Source organism: Oncorhynchus tshawytscha, linkage group LG20 (genome assembly GCF_018296145.1).
Source record: "Oncorhynchus tshawytscha isolate Ot180627B linkage group LG20, Otsh_v2.0, whole genome shotgun sequence".
Lineage (NCBI taxonomy): Eukaryota > Metazoa > Chordata > Actinopteri > Salmoniformes > Salmonidae > Oncorhynchus > Oncorhynchus tshawytscha.
In genome coordinates, this window is record NC_056448.1 from 12,278,137 (window position 1) to 12,302,185 (window position 24,049).

At 43.4% G+C, this 24,049-nt stretch overlaps 1 protein-coding gene across 1 annotated transcript in view; it reads right to left on the reverse strand.

Moving 5' to 3' along the window:
• Positions 1-24,049, reverse strand: part of LOC112219484 (WD repeat-containing protein 70) — an 80,544-nt gene that overhangs the window by 9,881 nt on the left and 46,614 nt on the right. The window contains exons 11-15 of the mRNA XM_024380773.2: positions 15,883-15,982; positions 15,153-15,237; positions 14,796-14,934; positions 8,162-8,262; positions 2,298-2,377 (exon numbers count right to left, since the gene is read on the reverse strand). Coding sequence (XP_024236541.1) covers positions 2,298-2,377; positions 8,162-8,262; positions 14,796-14,934; positions 15,153-15,237; positions 15,883-15,982 — 505 coding nt within the window. The remainder of the gene's footprint in view (positions 1-2,297; positions 2,378-8,161; positions 8,263-14,795; positions 14,935-15,152; positions 15,238-15,882; positions 15,983-24,049) is intronic.

A 24,049-nucleotide genomic window follows, 5' to 3' on the forward strand; every position in this document is an offset into this window, starting at 1 on the left:
AATCTGTCAAACAGCTCTTCGTTGCTGCTAAGCTCCTCAAACAGCTCTTCGCTGCTGCTAAGCTCCTCAAACAGCTCTTCCCTGCTGCTAAGCTCCTCAAACAGCTCTTCCCTGCTGCTAAGCTCCTCAAACAGCTCTTCGCTGCTGCTAAGCTCCTCAAACAGCTCTTCCCTGCTGCTAAGCTCCTCAAACAGCTCTTCGCTGCTGCTAAGCTCCTCAAACAGCTCTTCGTTGCTGCTAAGCTCCTCAAACAGCTCTTCCCTGCTGCTAAGCTCCTCAAACAGCTCTTCCCTGCTGCTAAGCTCCTCAAACAGCTCTTTGTTGCTGCTAAGCTCCTCAAACAGCTCTTCGTTGCTGCTAAGCTCCTCAAACAGCTCTTCGTTGCTGCTAAGCTCTTCAAACAGCTCTTCGTTGCTACTAAGCTCCTCAAACAGCTCTTTGTTGCTACTAAGCTCCTCAAAAAGCTCTTTGTTGCTACTAAGCTCCTCAAAAAGCTCTTCGCTGCTACTAAGCTCCTCAAAAAGCTCTTCGCTGCTACTAAGCTCCTCAAACAGCTCTTTGTTGCTGCTAAGCTCCTCAAACAGCTCTTCGCTGCTACTAAGCTCCCCAAACAGCTCTTTGTTGCTACTAAGCTCCTCAAAAAGCTCTTCGCTGCTACTAAGCTCCTCAAACAGCTCTTTGTTGCTGCTAAGCTCCTCAAACAGCTCTTCGCTGCTACTAAGCTCCCCAAACAGCTCTTCGCTGCTACTAAGCTCCTCAAACAGCTCTTCGCTGCTACTAAGCTCCTCAAACAGCTCTTTGTTGCTGCTAAGCTCCTCAAACAGCTCTTCGCTGCTACTAAGCTCCTCAAACAGCTCTTCGTTGCTACTTAGTTCCTCAAACAGCTCTTCGTTGCTGCTGGAGTGAAACGTGTGCTTTATAAGCCCAATCATTGCTCAACAATTTTAAATGAGTGTTAAAAACTGTTTTGATGGCTATGCCTAAAATAAGCTACTATTTTTATTCCTCAACTTGTAATTGATGCACGCTTCCATTCGCCATTCAAATGGATAAGCAACAGAAGGCAGGCTTCATCAGCACGTCACACAGCACTTTGCAATGATCTAAAGGCCGTATGGATTTTGAAAACATACTTGTTTGAAACCTGAATGTTCTACTACATATTATGAGGCATGTCTTACCTTTCTTCAAAGTGCCCTAGCCAAAATTGGACCATATCTTTGCCGGCAATCATTTTATAAAAGACTTCCATATGACATCGAAACCAGTAGCCTCTCTCTCTCATGTTCTATTGGTTTTCAAATCAACTTTCTGTCACCGCTCAGTAGCCGAAGGCACAATCCTAGCCATATTAGCAACCCATGCTAGTTCTTACATCTTTAGATCTCCCCTCTTTCTAGCGGATATTTTCATCTCTGTCACATGAAACCGCTACATGTGCAACGAACATTCGTGCATAGCCTACTGAAGACATAATAGTTTATCAACATTTTAAGCTAAATGTTGCATCAGCCTCATTGCTTTTTAACGTTTTTTAAATATTTTTTATATATATAGCCGAGGCCTACTGGTTCTACTCATTCGGAATTGGCTATTTCCTTCTCAACAAGCTGACCAAAAGAATAGGTCAACTGTTCTACTAAGAGGAATAGTAGATTGACATAGGCTAGTGATTTTGCTGATCGTTACTGGTCTTGTTGTTTGAGAAAAGGTACATGTGGACAGTTTTTCTAACATCTTCAATGTGTGCATGGGAATTCAGTAAGAAGAACGGTCAAATGTCCAGCGCTACATTTTCCTGACAGAAACCCTGGTGTATGTGTGTATAGTGTTCCGATTGTCTAACAAGCTTTCACAAGCCCCCCCCCACTCCACATCATGCAGTGGCTTTCTGTGTTCTGGTGCAGTGCTTTTTAGACTAGGATGGCTGTCCTTCCTGGAACACAGTGACATATGGGAGGGAGCAGGTCACTGGTGACCAGATGGTTGTAGCTGTTTCAAGGTAGCTCCTACCGCTGTAGTACCCTCGAGAAAGGCACTTAAGCCAAATTGCTCTGGTAATTGTCCACCTCGTAAACGGGACTACATTGTATGCCTTGCACAACGACTTACCCTGAGGGAAAGAGGGTCTATAATGCCTATATGACAGTGTTAGGATCGACAGCTACTGTTGAACTTGAGTTATGACTACAAGGAGCTACTAGCTAGGAAATAATTAAGTGATCATGGATGGTATATGGTAGGTGTGTTGTAGATCTCATACTAAATAATGTACAGGTGTGTGCTGAGGTACTTACGTGTGATGATGTAGTCTTGCGTCAGTGTCTCCGCTTGCCTCTCTTTCCTCTTGCTCTTCACCACACACAGCTTAGCTCCCCTACACACAGAGAGATAGAGGAGACACCATAGAGTTCATATTTCATTATGTGGGAGACACGGTCAGCTTTATACACCGTTCTCAAACGTGGGTGACTGTAGGTTAGATACAGTACCGGCCGGTCTCTTCTGATCTGCTCCTAACAGGATGGAGTCTAGACAACCCACTTCCGACTAGTGTTGTCTCGATACCAGAATATTGACTTCCATACTGATACCAGGTTTAATATCATGATACTCGATACCAAAATGATACTCGATTTTTAAACATTGAACAATGTTGATAAATTGTAGAACAACAAAATTAACAAATAGATTATCTTCTGTTCTATATTAAATTGCTTGAAAAATAAAACACCTTATTAAATAACAGAACAACAATTGAAATAATTTAAAAAGTAGATCTAAACGGTTTTAAAATATAATTTGATACACGTTAAGCTGAAGTTGTTCATCTATGGCCTTAATATTGGGTCAAATGACATTCATTATACCTAAATCATTTAATGAATTATATGAATAGTTTGAGCCAAAACGACATAAAAAACACAGTTTGAAGCTTCTATTTATTTTTTCACCTTTATTTAACCAGGTAGGCCAGTTGAGAACAAGTTCTCATTTACAACTGCGACCTGGCCAAGATAAAGCAAAGCAGTACGACAAAAACACAGAGTTACACATAAACAAACGTACAGTCAATAACACAATAGAAAAAAATCTATGTACAGTGAGTGCAAGTGTAGAAGATTAGGGAGGTAAGGCAACAAATAGGCCATAGAGGCGAAATAATTACAATTTATCATTAATACTGGAGTGATAGATGTGCAGATGATGATGTGCAAGTAGAGATACTGGGGTGCAAAAGAGCAAGAGGATAAGTAACAATATGGGGATGAGGTATTTGGGTGTGCCATTTACAGATTGGCTGTGTACAGGTACAGTGATCGGTAAGCTGCTCTGACAGCTGATGCTTAACATTGGGGGAGGGGGAGATTAAAGACACCAGCTTCAGTGATTTTTGCAAATCGTTCCAGTCACTGGCAGCAGAGAACTGGAAGGAAAGGCAGCCAAAGGAAGTGTTGGCTTTGGGGATGACCAGTGAAATATACCTGCTGCAGTGTGTGCTACGGGTGGGTGTTGCTATGGTGACCAGTGAGCTGAGATAAGGCGGGGCCTTACCTAGCAAAGACTTATAGATGACCTGGAGCCAGTGGGTTTGGTGACAAATATGTAGTGAGGGTCAGCCAACGAGAGCATACAGGTCGCAGTGGTGGGTAGTATATGGGGCTTTGGTGACAAAACGGATGGCACTGTGATAGACTCCAATTTGCTGAGTAGAGTGTTGGAGGGTGTAACGAGGTTATGTATCGCATCATGAGTGAAGGAGGCTTTGATGCGAAATAGGAAGCCGATTCTAGATTTAATTTTGGATTGGAGATGCTTAATGTGAGTCTGGAAGGAGAGTTCACAGTCTAACCAGACACCTAGGTGTTTGTAGTTGTCCACATATTCTAAGTCAGAACCGTCCAGAGTAGTGATGTTAGTCGGGCGGGGGGTGTGGGCAGCAAAAGAGCATGAACTTAGTTTTACTAGCATTTAAAAGCAGTTGAAGACTACGGAAGGAGTGCTGTATGGCATTGAAGCTTGTTTGGAGGTTTGTTAGCACAGTGTCCAAAGAAGGGCCAGATGTATACAGAATGGTGTCGTCTGCAAAGAGGTGGATCAGAGAATCACCAGCAGCAAGAGCAATGTCATTGATATATACAGAGAAAAGAGTCTGCCCAAGAATTGAACCCTGAGGCACCCCCATAGAGACTGCCAGAGGTCCGAATGGGAGAACAGGCCCTCCGATTTGACACACTGAACTCTGAGAAGTAGTTGGTGAACCAGGCGAGGCAGTCATTTGAGAAGCCAAGGCCATTGAGTCTGTTTGTTAACTTGGCTTTCAAAGATTTTCGAAAGGCAGGGCAGGATGGATATAGGTCTATAACAGTTTGGGTCTAGAGTGTCTCCTCCTATGAAGAAGGGGATGACCACGGACGCTTTCCAATCTTTGGGGATCTCAGACGATATGAAAGAGAGGTTGAATAGGCTAGTAATAGGGGTTGCAACAATTTTGGCTGATAATTTTTTAGAAAGAGAGAGCCTAGATTGTCTAGCCCTGCTGATTTGTAGGGATCCAGGTTTTGCAGCTCTTTCAGAACATCAGCTGTCTGGATTTGGGTAAAGGAGAAGCGCGGGGGGCTTTGTCAAGTTGCTGCAGGGGGTGCTGAGGTGTTGGCTGGGATAGGGGTAGCCAGGCCTCTATAGGCCTTTTGCAATAAAAACTACCGTAGAAATACAATGAATTTTGCACAGCATACTACGATTCCCAGAGTAAATTTTAACTCCCAGGATGCAATGCTCCACCCAGGGCTGCTGGTGGGCTCGTGGCTACTGCTAGCAAGCACACAAGCCCAGACAAACAAAGTACTCTAAATATACTGCTGCTCATAAGTTGAGTGCATTTCACATTACTTTTGGGTTGTCATATTATAATGCTCACATGAATGTCATGCTGAATATGTTCATGTCATTGTCACTCAAAAATAATTTGGATTTACAGTGCCTTTAGAAGGTATTCATACCTCTTGATTTATTCCACATTTTGTTATGTTACAGCCTGAATTCAAAACATATTAAATATACACAAAAGTTTGGGGTCACTTAATAATGTCCTTGTTTTCCATGAAAACATACATGAAATGAGTTGCAAAATGAATAAGAAATAGTCAAGAAGTTGACAAGGACATAAATAATGATTTTTAATAATAATTGTATCCTTCAAACTTTGCTTTCGTCAAAGAATCCTCCATTTGCAGCAATTAAAGCCTTGCAGACCTTTGGCATTCTAGTTGTTAATTTGTCGAGGTAATCTGAAGAGATTTCACCCTATGCTTCCTGAAGCACCTCCCACAAGTTGGATTGGCTTGATGGGCACTTCTTACGTACCATACAGTCATGCTCCCACAACAGCTCAATAGTGTTGAGATCTGGTGACTGTGCTGGCCACTCCATTATAGGCAGAATACCAGCTGACGGCTTCTTCCCTAAATAATTAATAATGCACAGTTTGGAGCTGTGCTTTGGGTCATTGTCCTGCTGTAGGAGGAAATTGGCTCCAACCGTCCACAGGGCATGGCATGGAGTTACAAAGCAGAGTGATAGCTTCTCCTTATTCAAGATCCCTTTTACCCTGTACAAATCTCCCACTTTACCACCACCAAAGCACCCCCAGACCATCACAGATGGCGTCAAGAACTCCTCCAGCATCTTTTATTTTTTTCTGGGTCTCACGAAAGTTCTTCTTTGTGATCGCAAGACCTTAAACTTAGATTTGTCTGTCCATAAGACTTTTTCCAATCTTCCTCTGTCCAGTGTCTGTGTTCTTTTCCCCATTTTGATCTTTTATTTTTATTGGCCAGTCTGAGATATGGCTTTTTCTTTGCAACTCTGCCTTGCTGGCCAGCATGTTTCAGTTTTCAGCTGCGCTAACATAATTGCAAAAGGGATTTCTAATGATCAATTAGCCTTTTAAGATGATAAACTTGGATTAGCTAACAAAACGTGCCCTTGGAACACAGGAGTGATGGTTGCTGATAATGGGCCTCTGTACGCCTGTGTAGATATTCCATTAAAAATCTGCCGTTTCCAGCTACAATAGTCATTTACAACATTAACAACGTCTACACGGTAATTCTGATCATTTTGATGTTATTTTAATGGACTTTAAAAATATATTTTCTTTCAAATACAAGGACATTTCTAAGTGACCCCAAACTTTGGAATGGTAGTGTATGTTTTTTCTCACACATCTCCACACAATATCCCATCTTTTAATTTTTTTTTGTGCAAATGAAATATATAAATAACTAATTTGCATAAGTATTCACACCCTTGAGTCAATATGTTGTAGAAGCACCTTTGGCAGAGATTACTGCTGTGACTATTTCTGGGTAAGTCTCTAAAAGCTTGGATTGTGCAACATTCGCCCATTATTCTTTGCAAAATTCTTCAAGCTCTGTAAAATTGGTTGTTGATCAATGTTAGACAACCATTTTCAGGTCTTGCCATAGATTTTCAAGTAGAATTAAGTCAAAAATGTAACTCGGCCACACAGGAACATTCACTGTCTTCTTGGTAAGCAACTCCAGTGTAGATTTGGCCTTTTAGGTTACTGTCCTGCTGAAAGGTGATTTAATCACCCAGTGTCTGGTGGAAGGCAGACAACCAGATTATCCTATAGGATTTTGCTTGTGCTTAGCTCCATTCCATTTATTTTTTATCCTGAAAAACTCCCAATTCGTTAAGCATACCCATAACATGATGCAGCCACCACTATGCTTGAAAATATGGAGAATGGTACTCAGTAATGTGTTGTATTGGATTTACCCCAAACATAACACTTTGTATTTAGGACAAAAAGTGAATTGCTTTTCCAAATTTTTTGCAGTATTACGTTAGTGCCTTGTTGCAAACAGGATGCATATTTTTTAATATATATTTATTCTGTACGGGCTTCTTTCTTGTCACTGTCAATTAGGTTAGTATTGTGGAGTAACTACAATGTTTTGATCCATCCTCAGTTTTCTCCTATCACAGCCATTAAAACACTATTTTAAAGTCACAATTGGCCTCAGGGTGAAATAAAAGGGATATACAATGTCTGCTTTTTTTTTTTTTTTTTTTTTTTACCCATCTACCAATAGGTGCCCTTCTTTGCGAGGCATTGGAAACCTCCCTGGTCTTTGTGGTTGAATCTGTGTTTGAAATTCACTGCTCGACTAAGGGACCTTTAAGATAATTGTATGTGTGGGGTACAGAGATTAGGTAAAAATCCTGTTAAACACTATTATTGCACGCAATTTATTATTTGACTTGTTAAGCACATTTTCACTCCTGAACTTATTTAGGCTTGCTATAAGAAAGGGATTGAATATTTCAGCTTTTTTTTGTGTGTAGGCCAGTGAAAAAAAGTCTAAATTTAATCCATTTTAAATTCAGGCTGTAAAACAACAAAATGTGGAAAAAGTCAAGGGGTGTGAAAACTTTCTGAAGGCACTGTAGTTACTAGTAGAATAACGTTACAATGCAAATGTCATGTGTGAATATATATATATTTTTATGTCGTTTTGAAACTAAAACTCCCTTGCACTGGACGGCTTTGTAACACTTTTTGCATAGTTGTTTGGGTGGGCTGGCCCTCATCTGCTCTGCAAGGAAAGAATTCCCATATTTCGCTTCAGGAGCCATTTTTGTCAACAAGCTGTGGGCATGGAGGTATGTTTTCGTTAGAAGAAGCCATGCTGTCGGCATTTTCTCTCCCCTCGCTTGCTTTCCAAAAGTGGCTCTCGATGTGTCAGCTGCATGCACAAGCGCAAGTAGCCTGGCTAGCTTACTACTGCCCCCTTGAGAAGACTCAGACAAATTACTAGACAGACTCAATCCTTTCAATCCGTACATGACGTGAGACTTCACATATGACAGAACTACGGAAAGTAACAAAAATTCTAGCGCCGACCCGTTTGTCATGTTCTAGTATCAAAAAAAGCACAGACGTTTCAGTATACCGTGCAACACTACTTCAGACCAATTATCAAATATGCACACTATCATTTCTCAATGTGAGGTTGTACAGTGAAGTCAGAAAAAGACTGATGTACAGGACAGCTAAAAACTCGTCATGTAAAAAACACAACTTCCGTCCGCAGCTACCGTAAAGGTACGCATTCTCAGCGCAGCGTACCTGTGACTCTTGACAGGGTCGTAGTAGACCTTAGCCAGTCCGTTTCCAGTCCCCACCATAATCTGATTCAGCTTGGGATGCCAGAGACACCGCACCACACCCTGAAAAAGACACAAAGAGAAACAGACAGGAGATGAGCTTTTCAGAAACATGGTGAACATTCGATTGTAACATGAGATTAAAATCATTCTTAGTGATAACCGCTGGAGCGAACACAGGCAGGTTTTTAACTGTCGGAGTGGTCTCTGCATTAGCTGACTATATTTGGTCGTCAGGACGCGGCCTGGATCCTTCAGTCTGTGTATGACAGATGGCTCGCTGCCAAGGGCAAATGTGACCATGCTCATCCAGAGTGTGTGTGTGTGGTGTTTGTGTGTATGCAAAAGTGTTCAGCAGTGATGAAGCACCTACGAGTGCATGTGTGTAGAGACTTCCAGTCGATAGGTTGAAATTCTGAGAGTTGCAAAGCAGATGTGTGGCAGCTAACACAGTAGCGGCTGGACGTTGGGATTTTTCTGAATGTAGAGCAGAATCCTCAGGCTATTTTGAACTCTTCATCCCTCTCTCGAAGACCCTATTTCTAACAGCGGGGCCAAAACAGGGGCCAAAACAGGGGAATGGAAGAGGATGCATTGCTCTCACGCATAGGGATGGCACAATTAGCGTACAACCGTGTAACCGACGGTTGTAGACGAAAACCTTAATGAAAATAAAATACCCCAGAAATGTTTCATACGCACAAAAAGCTTATTTCTCTCAAACTTTCTGCACAAATGTGTTTACATCCATGTTAGTGAGCATTTCTCCTTTGCCAAGATAATCCTTCCACTTGCATAACATTACACAGGTGCATCTTGTGCTGGGGACAATAAAAGGCCACTTTAAAATGTGCAGTTTTGTCACACAACACAATGCCACAGATGTCTCAAGTTTTGGGGGCGTGTACAATTGGCATGCTGACTGCAGGAATGTCCACCAGTGCTATTGCAAGATAATAGAATGTTCATTTCAATTCCATAAGCCGTTTCCAACGTTGTTTTAGAGAATTTGGCAGTACATCCAACCGGCCACACAATCGCAGACCACATGTAACCACCCCAGCCCAGGACCACCACATCCGGCTTTTCTTCACCTGTGGGATCATCTGAGACCAGTCAACTGGACAACAGACGAAACTGTGGGTTTGCACATCAATCAAAGAATTTCTGAACAAACAGAAACCATCTCAGGGAAGCTCATCTGTGTGCTCGTCGTCCTCCCCAGGGTCTTAAAATGACTGCAGTTCGGCGTCGTAACCGACTTTAGTGGGAAAATGCTCACCTTCGATGGCCACTGGCATGCTAGAGAAGTGTGTTCTCCACGGATGAATGTATGGCGTTGTTTAGGCGAGCGGTTTACTGATTCCAATGTTGTGAACAGAGCGCCGCATGGTGTCTGTGGGGTTATGGTATGGGCAGGCATAAGCTACGGACAACGAACACAATTGCATTTTATCGATGGCAATTTGAATGCACAGAGATACCGTTGACATCCTGAGGCCCATTGTCGTGCATTCATCCGCTGCCATCACCTCATGTTTCAGCTTGATAAAGGTTCTGTACACAATTCCTGGAAAATGGCCCAGTTCTTCCATGGCATGCATACTCACCAGACATGTCACCCATTGAGCATGTTTGGGATGCTCTGGGTCAATGTGTATGACAGCATGTTCCAGTTCCTGCCAACATCCAGCAACTTCACACTGCCATTGAAGAGGAGTGGGACAACATTCCATAGGCAACGATCAACAGCCTGATCAACTCTATGCGAAAGAGAGGTCACGCTGCATGAGGAAAATGGTGGTCACACAAGATACTGACTGGTTTTCTGATCCACACCCCAACCTTTTTCAAAAGGTATCTGTGACCAACAGATGCATATCTGTATCCCCAGTCGTGAAATCAATAGATTAGGGCCTAATGAATATATTTCAATTGACTGATTTCCTGATATGAACTGCAACTCAGAAAAATCTTTGAAATTGTTGCATGTTGCATTTATATTTGTATTCAATGTACATAGACCGTGGCCATTTGTCTGGCCAATTCCCGTCATCCAAAATTCCATGACCGTCAGAGCCCTACTCGCTCACACTGAGGTGCAATTTCCTCTATGCATGACTGTGTGTGTGACAGAGAGGGAGGAATAATGATGATTTTTTAGTTCACAAAGGATAGCGTTTTGTATTAAAATAAATCATGAAAACGGTTTATGAATTATGCTGGGCAGTGGGCAGTACTACAAGCAGAGACCATGGATGGAGTATTAGTGTGGATGTGGAAATCAGTGGCCCAGTGGGGGATGGGACAGGATGGGGATGGTTAGGACTAGGGGTGGTGTGCTGTGGGGAGGGTCTGTGACAGGTTGAAAGCTGCTTAACGCCCAGCTGTTCAGATTCCCACCGGGCTCCAGTTGGTAAGGGGACCAACACACAGCAACCAAAACACACACATACTATTAGGAACTCACCTATTCCCACAATACCTATGCATTACACAACATTCACTTACATAAACACAGTCAGCCAAACAGCCCCTCACCACAACATCCCAGATCCTCAAACACTTGCCTAGCAGACCCCCGAGGCACCTCCAGCAGCTCTGTAGTGACGGGTGAGTGAGTGTAGTGGACATGTCAGGGTTAATCTACCCCACTGACCATGTGGCGAAGTAATTGATGATTTAGAAAGATCTAGAAAATGCTCCCAATCAGAACTTTAAGAAATGTGTAAACATGCTGCACAAACGTATCTGGACAGAACTGTGTCAGTGTGTGTGTGTGTATAGCGTAATGAACCAAAGCGCCCCTTGTAGAGATGCTTCAATGACAATCAATGGGCAGTGTGTAAAACAGCCTATCACGGTCGCTATGGTACCGGAGCACATCATTCACATCACATGCATAGCATTGAGGAATTCCGTTCCACTCCAGTGGAGCTCAATCACAGTTCAGAGACTTGACCCAGCAGCATCCCAACACAGGCAAGAACCAAGTAGAACCGAGCCTAGCAGAGCTCAGCCCAACACAGGCAAGATCAGCAGAACCAAGACCAGCAGAACAAGTCCGATCCAACCCAACTGACTCAGCCCAGCCAGGTATGGCCCAGCCCAAGCCAGCAGAGCTATGCGGTAGCCTCGCTGAGCAGTAGAGGGTTCCAATGTGGATATTCAGAGCCGTGTGTTTACAGTGTGGGGAATACACTGTTTACACTCCTACTGCACACAAGGTTGTAAGGACACATCCATACAAAGCCTAACTATCACCCCCCTTTTTCCCATGCCACAGCTGACTATTTACCCACAGCAGACAGAAATATAGCGTTGGTGCCATCAAATGGGAAAATCTCTATGAAAGTATCCGAGTTTGCCTGAGCAGCCCATAACTGAAATCAGAATAACCTCCAGATAGGAACTTGTGGAGGAGCAACGTAATGAGCCACAAAGAGGAGTACCAGCATGGACATTGTCCCACCTTCCACCCTCCTCACACTAAAGATGAAAGCATCTCTATCAAAGAGCAGGAGAGGAAGGCTACTGTTTGAGAGCAATCAAGCGTGAGAAGTGAACGTTTTGCGAGTGCAGACATCAACACACAGATGTGACACACACTTTGAGAATGTGTGGCTGGGACAACGCCTCACCGACACACAACACCCAGCCACCAGAAATAAATACCCATTACACCCACGGGGTCTTTGCCATTTCTCCCCAGAGGAATCTACCGTAGGGTTCCCGGGACTGCTACATCCACCAGTACTCTCACTGATAGGTATATGATAGGTATATCTCAGAGGTATTTCCCACTGTACCTCAGCTGGAGTGAGTCTGTGAGTCCTCACCTGGTTCATGCCCGTTGTCATCGACAGAGATAAGCTTAGTGGCTGGAGTATTTACCTAACCCAGGCTAAAAACTCCTCCACGCCATAGCACAGCCTATGCCCCTGGTCCAGGGGTTATGAAGACTGTTTAGTCGGAGATGATTGGTAGCCCTGCCTTTCACTCGACCGTCTGGTACACTGCTTCACATAGACAGCACTTAAATTCTTAACCCATCTCAGAGCGGGGATGGCTGGTATAAACACAGTAAACAGCTCATTGGTCAGGTCCCTAGAGTGCATGTCGCCCCAGAAATAACTACATCTGCTGCAAAGACAAACGTTTAACACCTCAGAGCTTTGCTTATCTGATTTGGAATGGGGTAGGTACTAAATATACATGGGTACATGCACTTAAGAGTTGTGTCTCTCTCTCTCTCTCTGTAGGCTGTGCCAGGCCGGCTGTCAAACATACATGGAGAGGAGACGGCAGCCGGCTGGCAGGTAGGGTGCAACGCGACCGCTGTAAACCCCCAGAGGATAGGAGAACCTAGCTGTCCAGCCTGGACCAGAGGGATAATGAGTTAGCCTCTGTCAGACCTCACTGTTTTGAACAACACATACACAAAGATAAATCCACTGGAGGGCCGGGGTGGGCGGGAGAGAGAGAGAGAGCAAGGAGAGGTGGAAAGGGATTGGTAGAAGAGAGGAGAATGGAAAAAGAGCTGCGCTGCGCATACTTTACTGTACCACATGACACAGAGAGAACATTCTTTCAACCTGGGGCTGGCGGTGTGGTTTCAATTCTCCACAGACAGAGCTCTCTCTCTTACAGCAGCCTTCTGATCTGGATCCCCATCTACCCTGGTGAAGGGAGCTATTCTGATCAGCTAATGCTAGACAGACGCTGCAGTGGAGTGTCGGTGAGAAGAGCGTCTGGAGCTGCTGTATCGTCTGGAGCTGCTGTATCTCCAGAAGATCATTTTTACACCTACGTGCCCTTTGCCTTGGCAACTAGCATGTACAGAAGGTTCCCTACATACTAGATTGCAGAAGACATTACTTCACATGTACATTAATATGTGTATGTGAATGGACTATACAATGTTTTGCTAGTTAGACCAGTTAATTCTCTATCCAATGTTTAATTAATCAATTGGAAAAGCATCTTCTGCCAATACTTGACGAGGTTGATTGGCAGAGAGTAGGGTTACATTACGCCTCTCTTTCCTGGCTTGGCTCGGCCCCAAACCGTGTTCCTGACTCTTTTCTCCTGGCTTGGATGGGTTGAGCTGGGTTTTCCAGTTGTCCCTGCACTGAAAGATGATCGTGCTACTGGCAAACCACAGAGTTGGGGGAAACATCAGAATTCTGCTCTCATTCAGAGATAGCACAGGTGGCCATGTTTAGACCCACAGCCATAACTCAAGGCAGATGCTTAAAGAGAAAAGTCTAACACTGTTGAAATGTAGCAAGGATACATGTAGGCTAATTCTGATGTTCAGACACACATGCATGGCTTGAATTAAATGACGTGATACAAAGGTGAAACAAAGCTTAAGGTCACTTGTTCCATGAATTGTTCATAATGAAATCTACATATCAACAGGGACACGTATTGGAGGGGCTGTGTGGGCCTCTATAATAACACACATTTTCAACCAGCAGGACTGTTAAAACATAACTTGGCCATCAAAAAACCCTCACTGCTACTTACACAAGGCAACAGAACCAGTAGACACCAGGTCTGAGGGATTAAGTTTAGCGTTCAGCAGTATCAGAACTTACTAATAGAGTTCAGCAGTATCTACAGTATCAGAACTTACTAATAGAGTTCAGCAGTATCTACAGTATCAGAACTTACTAATAGAGTTCAGGAGTATCTACAGTATCATAACTTACTAATAGAGTTCAGCAGTATCTACAGTATCAGAACTTACTAATAGAGTTCAGCAGTATCTACAGTATCAGAACTTACTAATAGAGTTCAGCAGTATCTACAGTATCAGAACTTACTAATAGAGTTCAGCAGTATCTACAGTATGAGAACTTACTAAGAGTTCAGGAGTATCTACAGTATCAGAACTTACTAAGAGTTCAGCAGTATCTACAGTATCAGAACTTACTAAGAGTTCAGCAGTATCAGAACTTACTAATAGAGTTCAGCAGTATCTACAGTATCAGAACTTACTAATAGAGTTCAGCAGTATCTACAGTATCAGAACTTACTAATAGAGTTCAGCAGTATCTACAGTATCAGAACTTACTAATAGAGTTCAGCAGTATCTACAGTATCAGAACTTACTAATAGAGTTCAGCAGTGTGCACTATTCCCCAGGATAACCCTCCTATCCTGCCTGTACAGTCACAGTAGTGGTTGTAAAGTAGCTCTAACCCCTGCTGGGGATAATTAATCTTGGGTTAAATGGGAAATTACCTTAAACCCTGTAATCTGAACAGACAAGACTTATTTCCTGCCCAAATGAGAGCTTACACTGATGTAAGGAGAGTTTTAAGATGGAACACAAGGACAAACCCCAAATCCTGAGAGGAAATGACATTTCAGGGACTTTCTAGGGAAGTCTGCAATACTGCCTCTGTTGCAATCTACATAAATGAATGTTGCCCCTTCAACCAATTATTACGGTTTGATTATCAATGTACATGTTTTTATTTTAATGTCTGTGAACAAACACAATTAAATGAAACCTGAGGATACGATGTAGTCATTCTGGTCAGTTATTATTAGTGTTGCAGTCAGAGTTAAATAATGTTTCTCACCGCATTGGTGACATCTATCTCATAAACCTTCTGGAAGGAGGCTCTGTCAAAGAACACCAGCTTCCCGTTGCCCTCGTCCTTCTTCACCGACGTCCCCGTCACCAGCAGCTTGTCATCAGGGCTGAAACAGCAGTCTGTCCTGTTCGGGACACAGTCACACACCACACTTCAGCCAGCTGATACTAGACAAGCACATTATTTATTTTTTTAAGTCATGTCCTTCAGTTGTTCTCAGGAACTGTACCCTGCACATGTAGGTAGTACCAACCAGTTATATTAAAGTAATCACAGGAAATCCCATAAAGGGTGTTCAAATCACCAATGATTAATCAAGGGAATAACGACAGGAGTACTCACATGGAGAAGAAGGCGGAAAGCCCTGTAGCCACATTCAGAGGCTTCTTGAAGTTACGGATGTCCCAGGTCTTTAGAGTGTCATCACCTGGCAGAGAAAATGGAAGTTATTCAAGAGGTATTGTAATTATTTCACGGTGCACTGATGTACAACTCTCTCCTGTGTTACGCACCATAGTTCACACAGTCTGGTCAGTCATGTACAGTAAAATACCGTTCGTTCTTAACTCAACAGTGACCTTACGGGGAACTATAATGGTTAAGGAACACTGGCACCCTGATGAAAGAGTCAACACAGGCATGATCTAAGGCTGAGGCATCGCGGGCCAAGCATACAGCCCACTCAGAGGGACGTACGGCTAGAACAGAACACACGCCAAGTCGGAGGAAACCCCGCTGCTTCTGTGTATGGAAGATCTGCATGTGTGCTGCACAGCTTCACTGATGGTGACAGACTGGCTGTCTTTATTTGCACTTTGGGGAAGAGATGAGCTCTTTCCCCGCTGAAACAACAGACTTGTGGATGCGTGGTCAGACATGACATCTCCCCTGAAAGCACAGGGTCAGGGCTGGGGCAGAGGGACTCGCTCCAACGTATACACACACAGGCACAGAGCTACAGTACAGTGTTGTTGAACGCACAGGCAGGCAACACTGATGTCCATGTTATACTGGTGGTGTACTGTAGTAAGGAGGAAATGGGTAAGTAGTGAGGCAGGCTGATAGATCCCACCTCCTCGAGAGGCCAGTGTTGTCCCGTCGTAGGAGAAGGTGAGACAGGAGGTGTCTGTTCCTGGGGCGTGGGCCTGGCGACAGTGGAACTTGGTGTGGACCTGAGGGTGAAGAGGATAGAGGTCAAAAGGTATGACAAGTAAAGGTGACCCAACATTCACATAGACATCGTATCAGACTGAACATCCCAGGATATCGTCTCAGTGGCGGAAGTGCTGTAGCAAATACATGTTCCCTAGACTGTCAATCACCTTTGGTGAACTTCTAAACGTTCTTCTAGAAGTTTTCTGTCACCAACGGATGTTGAACTCTTACCACTCCAGTAACATAAAGACTTATTCATGCTCCATCTCTTCAAGACAACATACGGTTTCAATTTGCTCCTAAAACACCATACCCTCAAAACCACCATGTTGTACGATACGCTCAGACCTTTGCAGACGGTACAGACACCGTGTGTGATTTTAGACTCTGGGGGTTTACCTTGGCAAGCTGAGCTGCCCGACTACTAGTCTTTTATTTTTCTCGATTTAAATCCGAAACACATAATCATAACTCAAGAAGTATGTCCCACACCACAATACATAGCAGATAAACCACTTTGTCCTAACCCTTTTAAGGCATTTAGGTTGGAAAGCTTACAAGACTTTACACATGACTGGGGTCAGTTATAGTGACGTTAATAACACTGTACACACCATGTGTCAGGGGCGTCATAAATTTGCACAGACATATCAATACTAAAACGAAAACATGGTTGACATTGCAGCATGTGACGTGATCAACACGTGCCACTCGCACCATGGAAGCCACATGATTTTTCAGCCCAGAGTCAAATCTATAGAGGGCTCTGAAACGGCCCGACAGTGCTAATGCTGGCTAAAACGCCCTCACTGGTTAAAAAAGCTGATACAACAGAATTTGACTTTGAGTAGTGCTTTTATAGATCATCTATTGAAAAGCTGTTTATGAGTCTCAGTCAGACTGACAAGTGGCCATGTGAAGTCAAGTTCATCCACCAACATTCATCTCAGCTCCCTAACCATGTCCACGCTGAAGCAGACTGCAGCAATCCAAGATAGCCTCCCATCCAATGTGATTCCTGTGTGCTCCACTGCATCAGCTCCTGTTGCTGCAGAGGCGCTGTGTGTCAAGGTCCACAGGTCTAGACTATTGGCAATTGCCCCAATGTGCCTTCAGCATGGAATGGCAAGGAGAGTTATAGCTTTTGCTCCACAGCACTAAACCAAAGCCACTCAGACCGATGAGAAACAACACGGAGGAGGAACACATTTGCACAACCCAGCACACACAGAGTTAAAAAAAAAGAAGTAGATTACCAGAATAGAATGATATATTATAAACTGGGTGGTTGGAGCCATGGGTATGACAAAATAGTACTTTGTACTGTTCTAATAATGTTGGTAACCAGTTTATAATAGCATTAAGGCACCTCGGGGGTTTGTGGTATATGGTCAATATACCACGGCTAAGGGCTGTATCCAGGCACTCCTTAGCTGTGGTATATTGGCCATATAACACACCTCCTCGGGCCTTATTGCTTAATTACTGTATATCGTAGCGAATCTGGGCTTTACCTGTGCTGAGTACAACCAGACTACCCACATAAATCACAACCAGACAGCTTTCAGCACTGACAAAAAGGACTTCCCAGCACTCAAACATACACAACCTGGATTTATGTATGTAAACCTTCAACTCTAAACGATAACCAAATACATCAATGGTAAATTAAATATAGCAACAAAGGAATTTCAGTCAGAGAGCGAGAGAAGGAATTTGAAATGGAGGGATGGTGGGATAAAGTAGAGGGAAAAGATAAGAGAGCTAGAGAAAGAAAGAGCATATATTGCCAGAAAAGGAGACAGAGGAATGAAACAGGTGGTGCTGTATTGACGAGAGAGGGAACAGGGTCATAAGCACCATAGTAAGTGGAGGGAAGTTATTAAGCTGGGAAAGAAATAGAACGCTGCTGTATACTTTCAGCTTCAGATAACACACACATCATCCACTCACTGCGTTTTATCACTCAACGTCTCTCTCCGTCTATTCCAGTCCTCTCTACCATTTGGCCTCAACTACTTCTTTTCTTTTATCTCTCAAGTATCTCATATCCTCTGGGGCAAATGGTTTTTGAAGAGTGATTGCTAAAAGCTTCGCTTGTATATGTTTGTTTTTTTCATGTTCAAAAGTTTAGAATGTTAAATGAACAACAGGGGAAAAATCTCAACACAGAGAGAGGTATGACCAGGACAATATCTGGAAGCCCAGCACTCTTTTTAACCTACAAATAATTCATTTTGCATACCACAAAAAGTACATTAGCTTTTCAAGCTGTCATGAATGTGAAAACCAAGCACTAAGTTCATATTTTGGGTCAAATTATCTCATTTACGTGATCCTAGATATTCTTGCAAATTAAGAAGTCCTTACTTTTGCTAAACAGAGCAATGTGACCCCTGGTTGAGCTATGGGAACGGGGGTCGTTATTCTCCCAGCCCAAAACACAGACATGAGGTAAGCCTTGTTACAGGGAGATTTGATTACTGTTGACATGACATATTCATCCCTTTTCCTGCACCGCTCTCCTCAGTAGAGGAATGGGAAAGGTGAGGGGAGAGACAGGGGGGTAGCGACAGTTACAGCTTCAACCAGGAAAGGGTCTTCTGAGAACTGGGAACCCTGCTGAGATACAGCAGAGCACCAAATTATTCTCATTTCACTCCTCAGGCTGGAGAAAGAAGCTTCCTAATAGTGATCTAGAATTATTAATCTAAAATCTAATCTAAAATTATTTTACCTTTATTTAACTAGGCAAGTCAGTTAAGAACAAATTCTTATTTTCAATGATGGCCTAGGAACAGAATCACACTGACTTATAGGTATCTCACCTAAGGCATGGGGAGTATCAACCGTCATTGTACCAATCAATCACACAATGCATTTGTGTTATTTCAATCCAATCCTATACTGTGTATTTGCCGACTACATTCTTACAGGTTTTAATATGTGTTCATTTCCTGATGTTGGTTTGCTTCCAGTGTTAAGCCTAGCTTCCTGTTCTGCACCAGGATGTGAAACTCGACTCTTCGTTTGAAGCCTGTCTCAGATTTCTCGCTCTCCCCTTCCTCAGTATGGAGCAATAGGTGGCCCCTCTCTATGAATCCCTGTCCCACACACACACTAAATTATATGCATGGATGAAAACAGATTGGACTCAGAGCCTACAACTAGAGGCTGACCGATTAATCGGCATGGCTGATTAATTAGGGCCGATTGCAAGTTTTCATAACAATCGGTAATCGGCAATGTAATCAGACTATAGCCGATTACATTGCACTCTGCGAGGAGCCTGCGTGGCAGGTTCACCACCTGTTACGCAAGTGCAGCAATAAGCCAAGGTAAGTTGCTAGCTAGCATTAAACTTATCTTATAAAAAAACAATCAATCTTAACATAATCACTAGTTAACTACACATGGTTGATGATAATACTAATTTAACTTACTTGTCCTGTGTTGCAAATAATCAATGCGGTGCCTGTTAATTTATCATCGAATCACAGCCTACGTCGCCAAACGGGTGATGATTTAACAAGCACATTTGCGAAAAACGCAGTTGTTGCACCAATGTACCGAACCATAAACATCAATGCGTTTCTTAAAATCAATACAAGTATATATTTTTTGCATTTTTGCATATTTAGTTAAAAGAAATTCATGTTAGCAGGCAATATTAACTAATTATGTCACTTCTCTTGCGTTCCGTCAAAGCAGAGTCAGGGTATATGCAGCAGTTTGAGCTGCCTGGCTCATTGCGAACTGTGTGAAGACCATTTCTTCCTAACAAAGAAAGCTGGTGGTTTTTCTTTGGCTTTTTTGTGGGTCCTCCAATAATCGGTATCGGCGTTGAAACATCATAATTCGGTCTACCTCTACCTACAACGCTGATCCCTGGGACATCCCTGGGACATCACCAGAGATTTCACACATTTTCATCAAGGGTTGGGGGTGTTGTGGTGTATGACCAGGCCCAGGGTCAGGCCACAGGAGATGGGCTAGGTTTCATCTAGAGGTTGACCGATTAATCGGAATGGCCGATTAATTAGGGCCGATTTCAGGTTTCCATAACAATCGGAAATCGGTATTTTTGGACACCGATAAGGCCGATTAAAAAGAAAAAAAAATCACCTTTATTTAACTAGGCAAGTCAGTTAAGAACACATTCTTATTTTCAATGATGGCCTAGGAACGGTGGGTTAACTGCCTTGTTCAGGGGCAGAATGACAGATTTTTACCTTGTCAGCTCGGGGATTCAATCTTGCAACCTTACGGTTAACTAGTCCAACGCTCTAACCACCTGCCTCTCATTGCACTCCACGAGGAGCCTGCCTGTAACGCGAATGCAGTAAGAAGCTACGGTAAGTTGTTAGCTAGCATTAAACTTATCTTATAAAAACAAACAACAATCATAATCACTAGTTAACTACACATGGTTGATGATATTACTAGTTTATCTAGCGTGTCCTGCGTTGCATATAATCGATGCGGTGGGCATTCGCGGAAAAAGGACTGTCGTTGCTCAAACATGTACCTAACCATAAACATCAATGCCTTTCTTAAAATCAATACACAGAAGTATATATTTTTTAAACCTGCATATTAAGCTAAAAAAAAATCCAGGTTAGCAGGCAATATTAACCAGGTGAAATTGTGTCACTTCTTTTGCGTTCATTGCGCAGAGAGTCAGGGTATATGCGATAATAATAAACGTTTTGTTTTCTAAATTATAGTTTCCGGATTCGACCGTATTACTAACCAAAGGCTCGTATTTCTGTGTGTTATTATGTTATAATTAAGTCTGATTTGATAAAGCAGTCTGACTGAGCGATGGTAGGCAGCAGCAGGCTCGTAAGCATTCATTCAAACAGCACTTTAGTGCGTTTTGGCAGCAGCTCTTCGCTGTGCTGCAAGCATTGAGCTGTTTATGACTTCAAGCCTATCAACTTCCGAGATTAGGCTGGTGTAACCGATGTGAAATGGCTAGCTAGTTAGCGGGGTGCGCGCTGATATCGTTTCAAACGTCACTCGCTCTGAGACTTGGAGTGGATGGGCAAGGGCCACAGCTTTTGTGGAGCGATAGGTAACGCTGCTTCGAGGGTGGCTATTGTCGATGTGTTCCTGGTTTGAGCCCATGTAGGGGCGAGGAGAGGGACGGAAGCTATACTGTTACACTGGCAATACTAAAGTGCCTATAAGAACATCCAATAGTCAAAGGTTAATGAAATACAAATGGTATAGAGAGAAATAGTCCTATAATTCCTATAATAACTACAACCTAAAACTTCTTACCTGGGAATATTGAAGACTCATGTTAAAAGGAACCACCAGCTTTCATATGTTCTCATGTTCTGAGCAAGGATCTTAAATGTTAGCTTTCTTACATGGCACATATTGCACTTTTACTTTCTTCTCCAACACTTTGTTTTTAAACCAAATTGAACATGTTTCATTATTTACTTGAGGCTAAATTGATTTTATTGATGTATTATATTAAGTTCAAATAAGTGTTCATTCAGTATTGTTGTAATTGTCATTATTACAATTGTATTTTAGTTTAAATCGGCATCTGCTTTTTTGGTCCTCCAATAATCGGCATCGGCGTTGAAAAATCATAATCGGTCGACCTCTAGTTTCATCCTTGGAAGAGTCTGATAAAGATCTACCACAAGCACAACTGTTCCTGACCATGTTATCAGAGTAGCGTTATATCAATATTACAACCGCCACACCCAACACACACAATGACACACTACTTCACACACCTGAGCCACCTTGTGAGGACCTCTGTCTAGTCAGCCTTACGATCAGGCTCTGAACTCTTGCCGGTTGTGAGGATCAAGCTGCCCAACTCCATCCCTGAACGGCTGCTTTGATCCTTCATGGAAATCAACAAGTCCTACTCTCTCTGTGTGTGTGTGTTTTAGAGAAAGATGTCAGTGTGTTTTCTGAGCCAATCTCCTCTACCTTATCTCCCCATCTCCTCCACAAAACATTTCTCTAAGTCATAAAGCCTTAGCCAAAATGCAGGGAATAAAATCTCTTCACTTTAGGGTGTAGAAACAGGTTAAGAACCATATTGGAGGCTGTCAGTGGCATTCCTTTGCCACAAGGCAAATCTCCCAGTTCCCTGACTGGCTGGCTGGTAGTCTACCAGTCCCAGCTGTGATGGAGGCTGTGGTATTGTGGTATTGTGTCTGTAGGAGGCAGGATGCATTCAGCCAGCCAGACAGGCCCAGCTGGGGCAGTTTGTTCACACTCCAAAGGGTTCCCTGAAGACAGGATCGTAAAGAACGCTGAGTAGCTGCTCCAGCTTTCTGTCAGGGCCTGGGCTTCTCCTTGAAACATTTTCATTGGGCCTGTGTTTTTAGACCTCTGCAGGCAGTTCCTAGCCAAAGTCCCTGGCCCAATCTTTTATGGCCCCGCGATTTACTGGTTTACAGTGACACTGTGCAGAGTCACATTGCTGCTGCGTTGAGGTCCCATTAGGCCGGTGACTGCAAATGATGTGTTGGCCAGCTCTGGTCCATTTACCCAGGCAGGTATACAGTGTGTGATTAGAATAAAAACAGGATGGAGGTTTATCACCAAATTTGACTTCATGCCGTCACAATATGCATATGAACAGTATGGATTGAACACATTAATATCACAAAGGACTGTATGTTCCTCCTCATTATGGTGTGCAGAACTTCGCACAGACGTTTCGTAACGGCTCTGTACTACACTAACACTGACCACTGCTTGATTGAAACCACCCCTCGAGTGGACGCACTTTGTACTCTGGAGGGCTTGGAGGAGAACACTGACGACATAACATTCCGTACGTCTCTGTGGGAATGTTCTGGAACCGAGGCCAGCGTCTCCACGCACAGCTTTCACCCGTACGTCACCCATTCTTAGTGTGAAAGGCTTCCCAGCAGCACCCTAAAGTACCACTGCACATTACCTGGCAACCTTGGACATGAAACTGGGTGATTCTGGCACAAATGCAGTAATAACAGCAAGCCACGCAATCACTGCCGACCCTACAGCAGCAAGGCTGAGACCTTTCTTGACTCCCATCACAGGATCAATCAATCCCACGTCAGGGTTCAGGAGCCTGATCTGTCATCCTCAATAATCCTTCTTCGGTCCAAGCACTAGATCAAGGTCGGCTGGATAATTGATATTGTCTGTCGACATTTTCTGCCCATGAGTAATAGAAGTGATACGGCAAGAGATGGACTTGATCCTAACCTCTTCAGAGTGAAGAGGAGTAGCAGTGAAAGGGCATCAGCAGTGAGTTGCTAGGAAGTGGGTCTAAACCTATGCGAGTGATAAGAGTCAAATTGATTACGTTTTGTCATAATGTTTTCTGGGGTCCTCTATTTAAATCACAAACATGTCACAAACATGTCCTTGTTCCAGGGCTAGGGTTCTTACAAATGTGTAGCGGTAAAGGGCATTCAGTGAAAACTTGCCCCTCCAGCCCAGGTGGCCAGGGAACACACAGTGTTATTGTAAGCTGCTATGGGATGCTGGGTAAATATTTAGTCTGGGAGAAGAACCAGTAATAAATTAGAGAGCTTTTACTCAATCTCTCTGAGCCTGCTGTTATAGCCATGCAGGGGTGGGGGGGCAAGTCTCTGGGATCTGTTAGGGCTGGCAGGACAGGAATATAGCAACAGAAAACTCACTAGCATCACTCAATTCACAGACTCTCTGGCAGACGTGAGAAAATGAGTGAGGAAATGTGAAACTGAAAGCATGCCTGCTACAGATAAAACCAAAGGTTCATGGATCGTAATAATACAAAAAAAGTATTGTTACATTTGTGAATATAAAATGTTAGAATCTCTAAACAAATACCGTCCTCTGTCTGAGCCCTGTTTCCCGACTCACTGCACAGAGAGCCTGCAGATATCAGGCCTGCCTGTCACTGTCTCACAGACGTCCCCTCACACTAAGTAACAGTCACATCACACACACACTACTATTCACACACATTGAGCTACTCAACCCTGTCCACAGAAAGGTCCTCAGTGGAACGGAGGGATCGGGGGAGCTGCTGGAGGCATAAGGGGAAACCCATACGCTCTGTATCATCT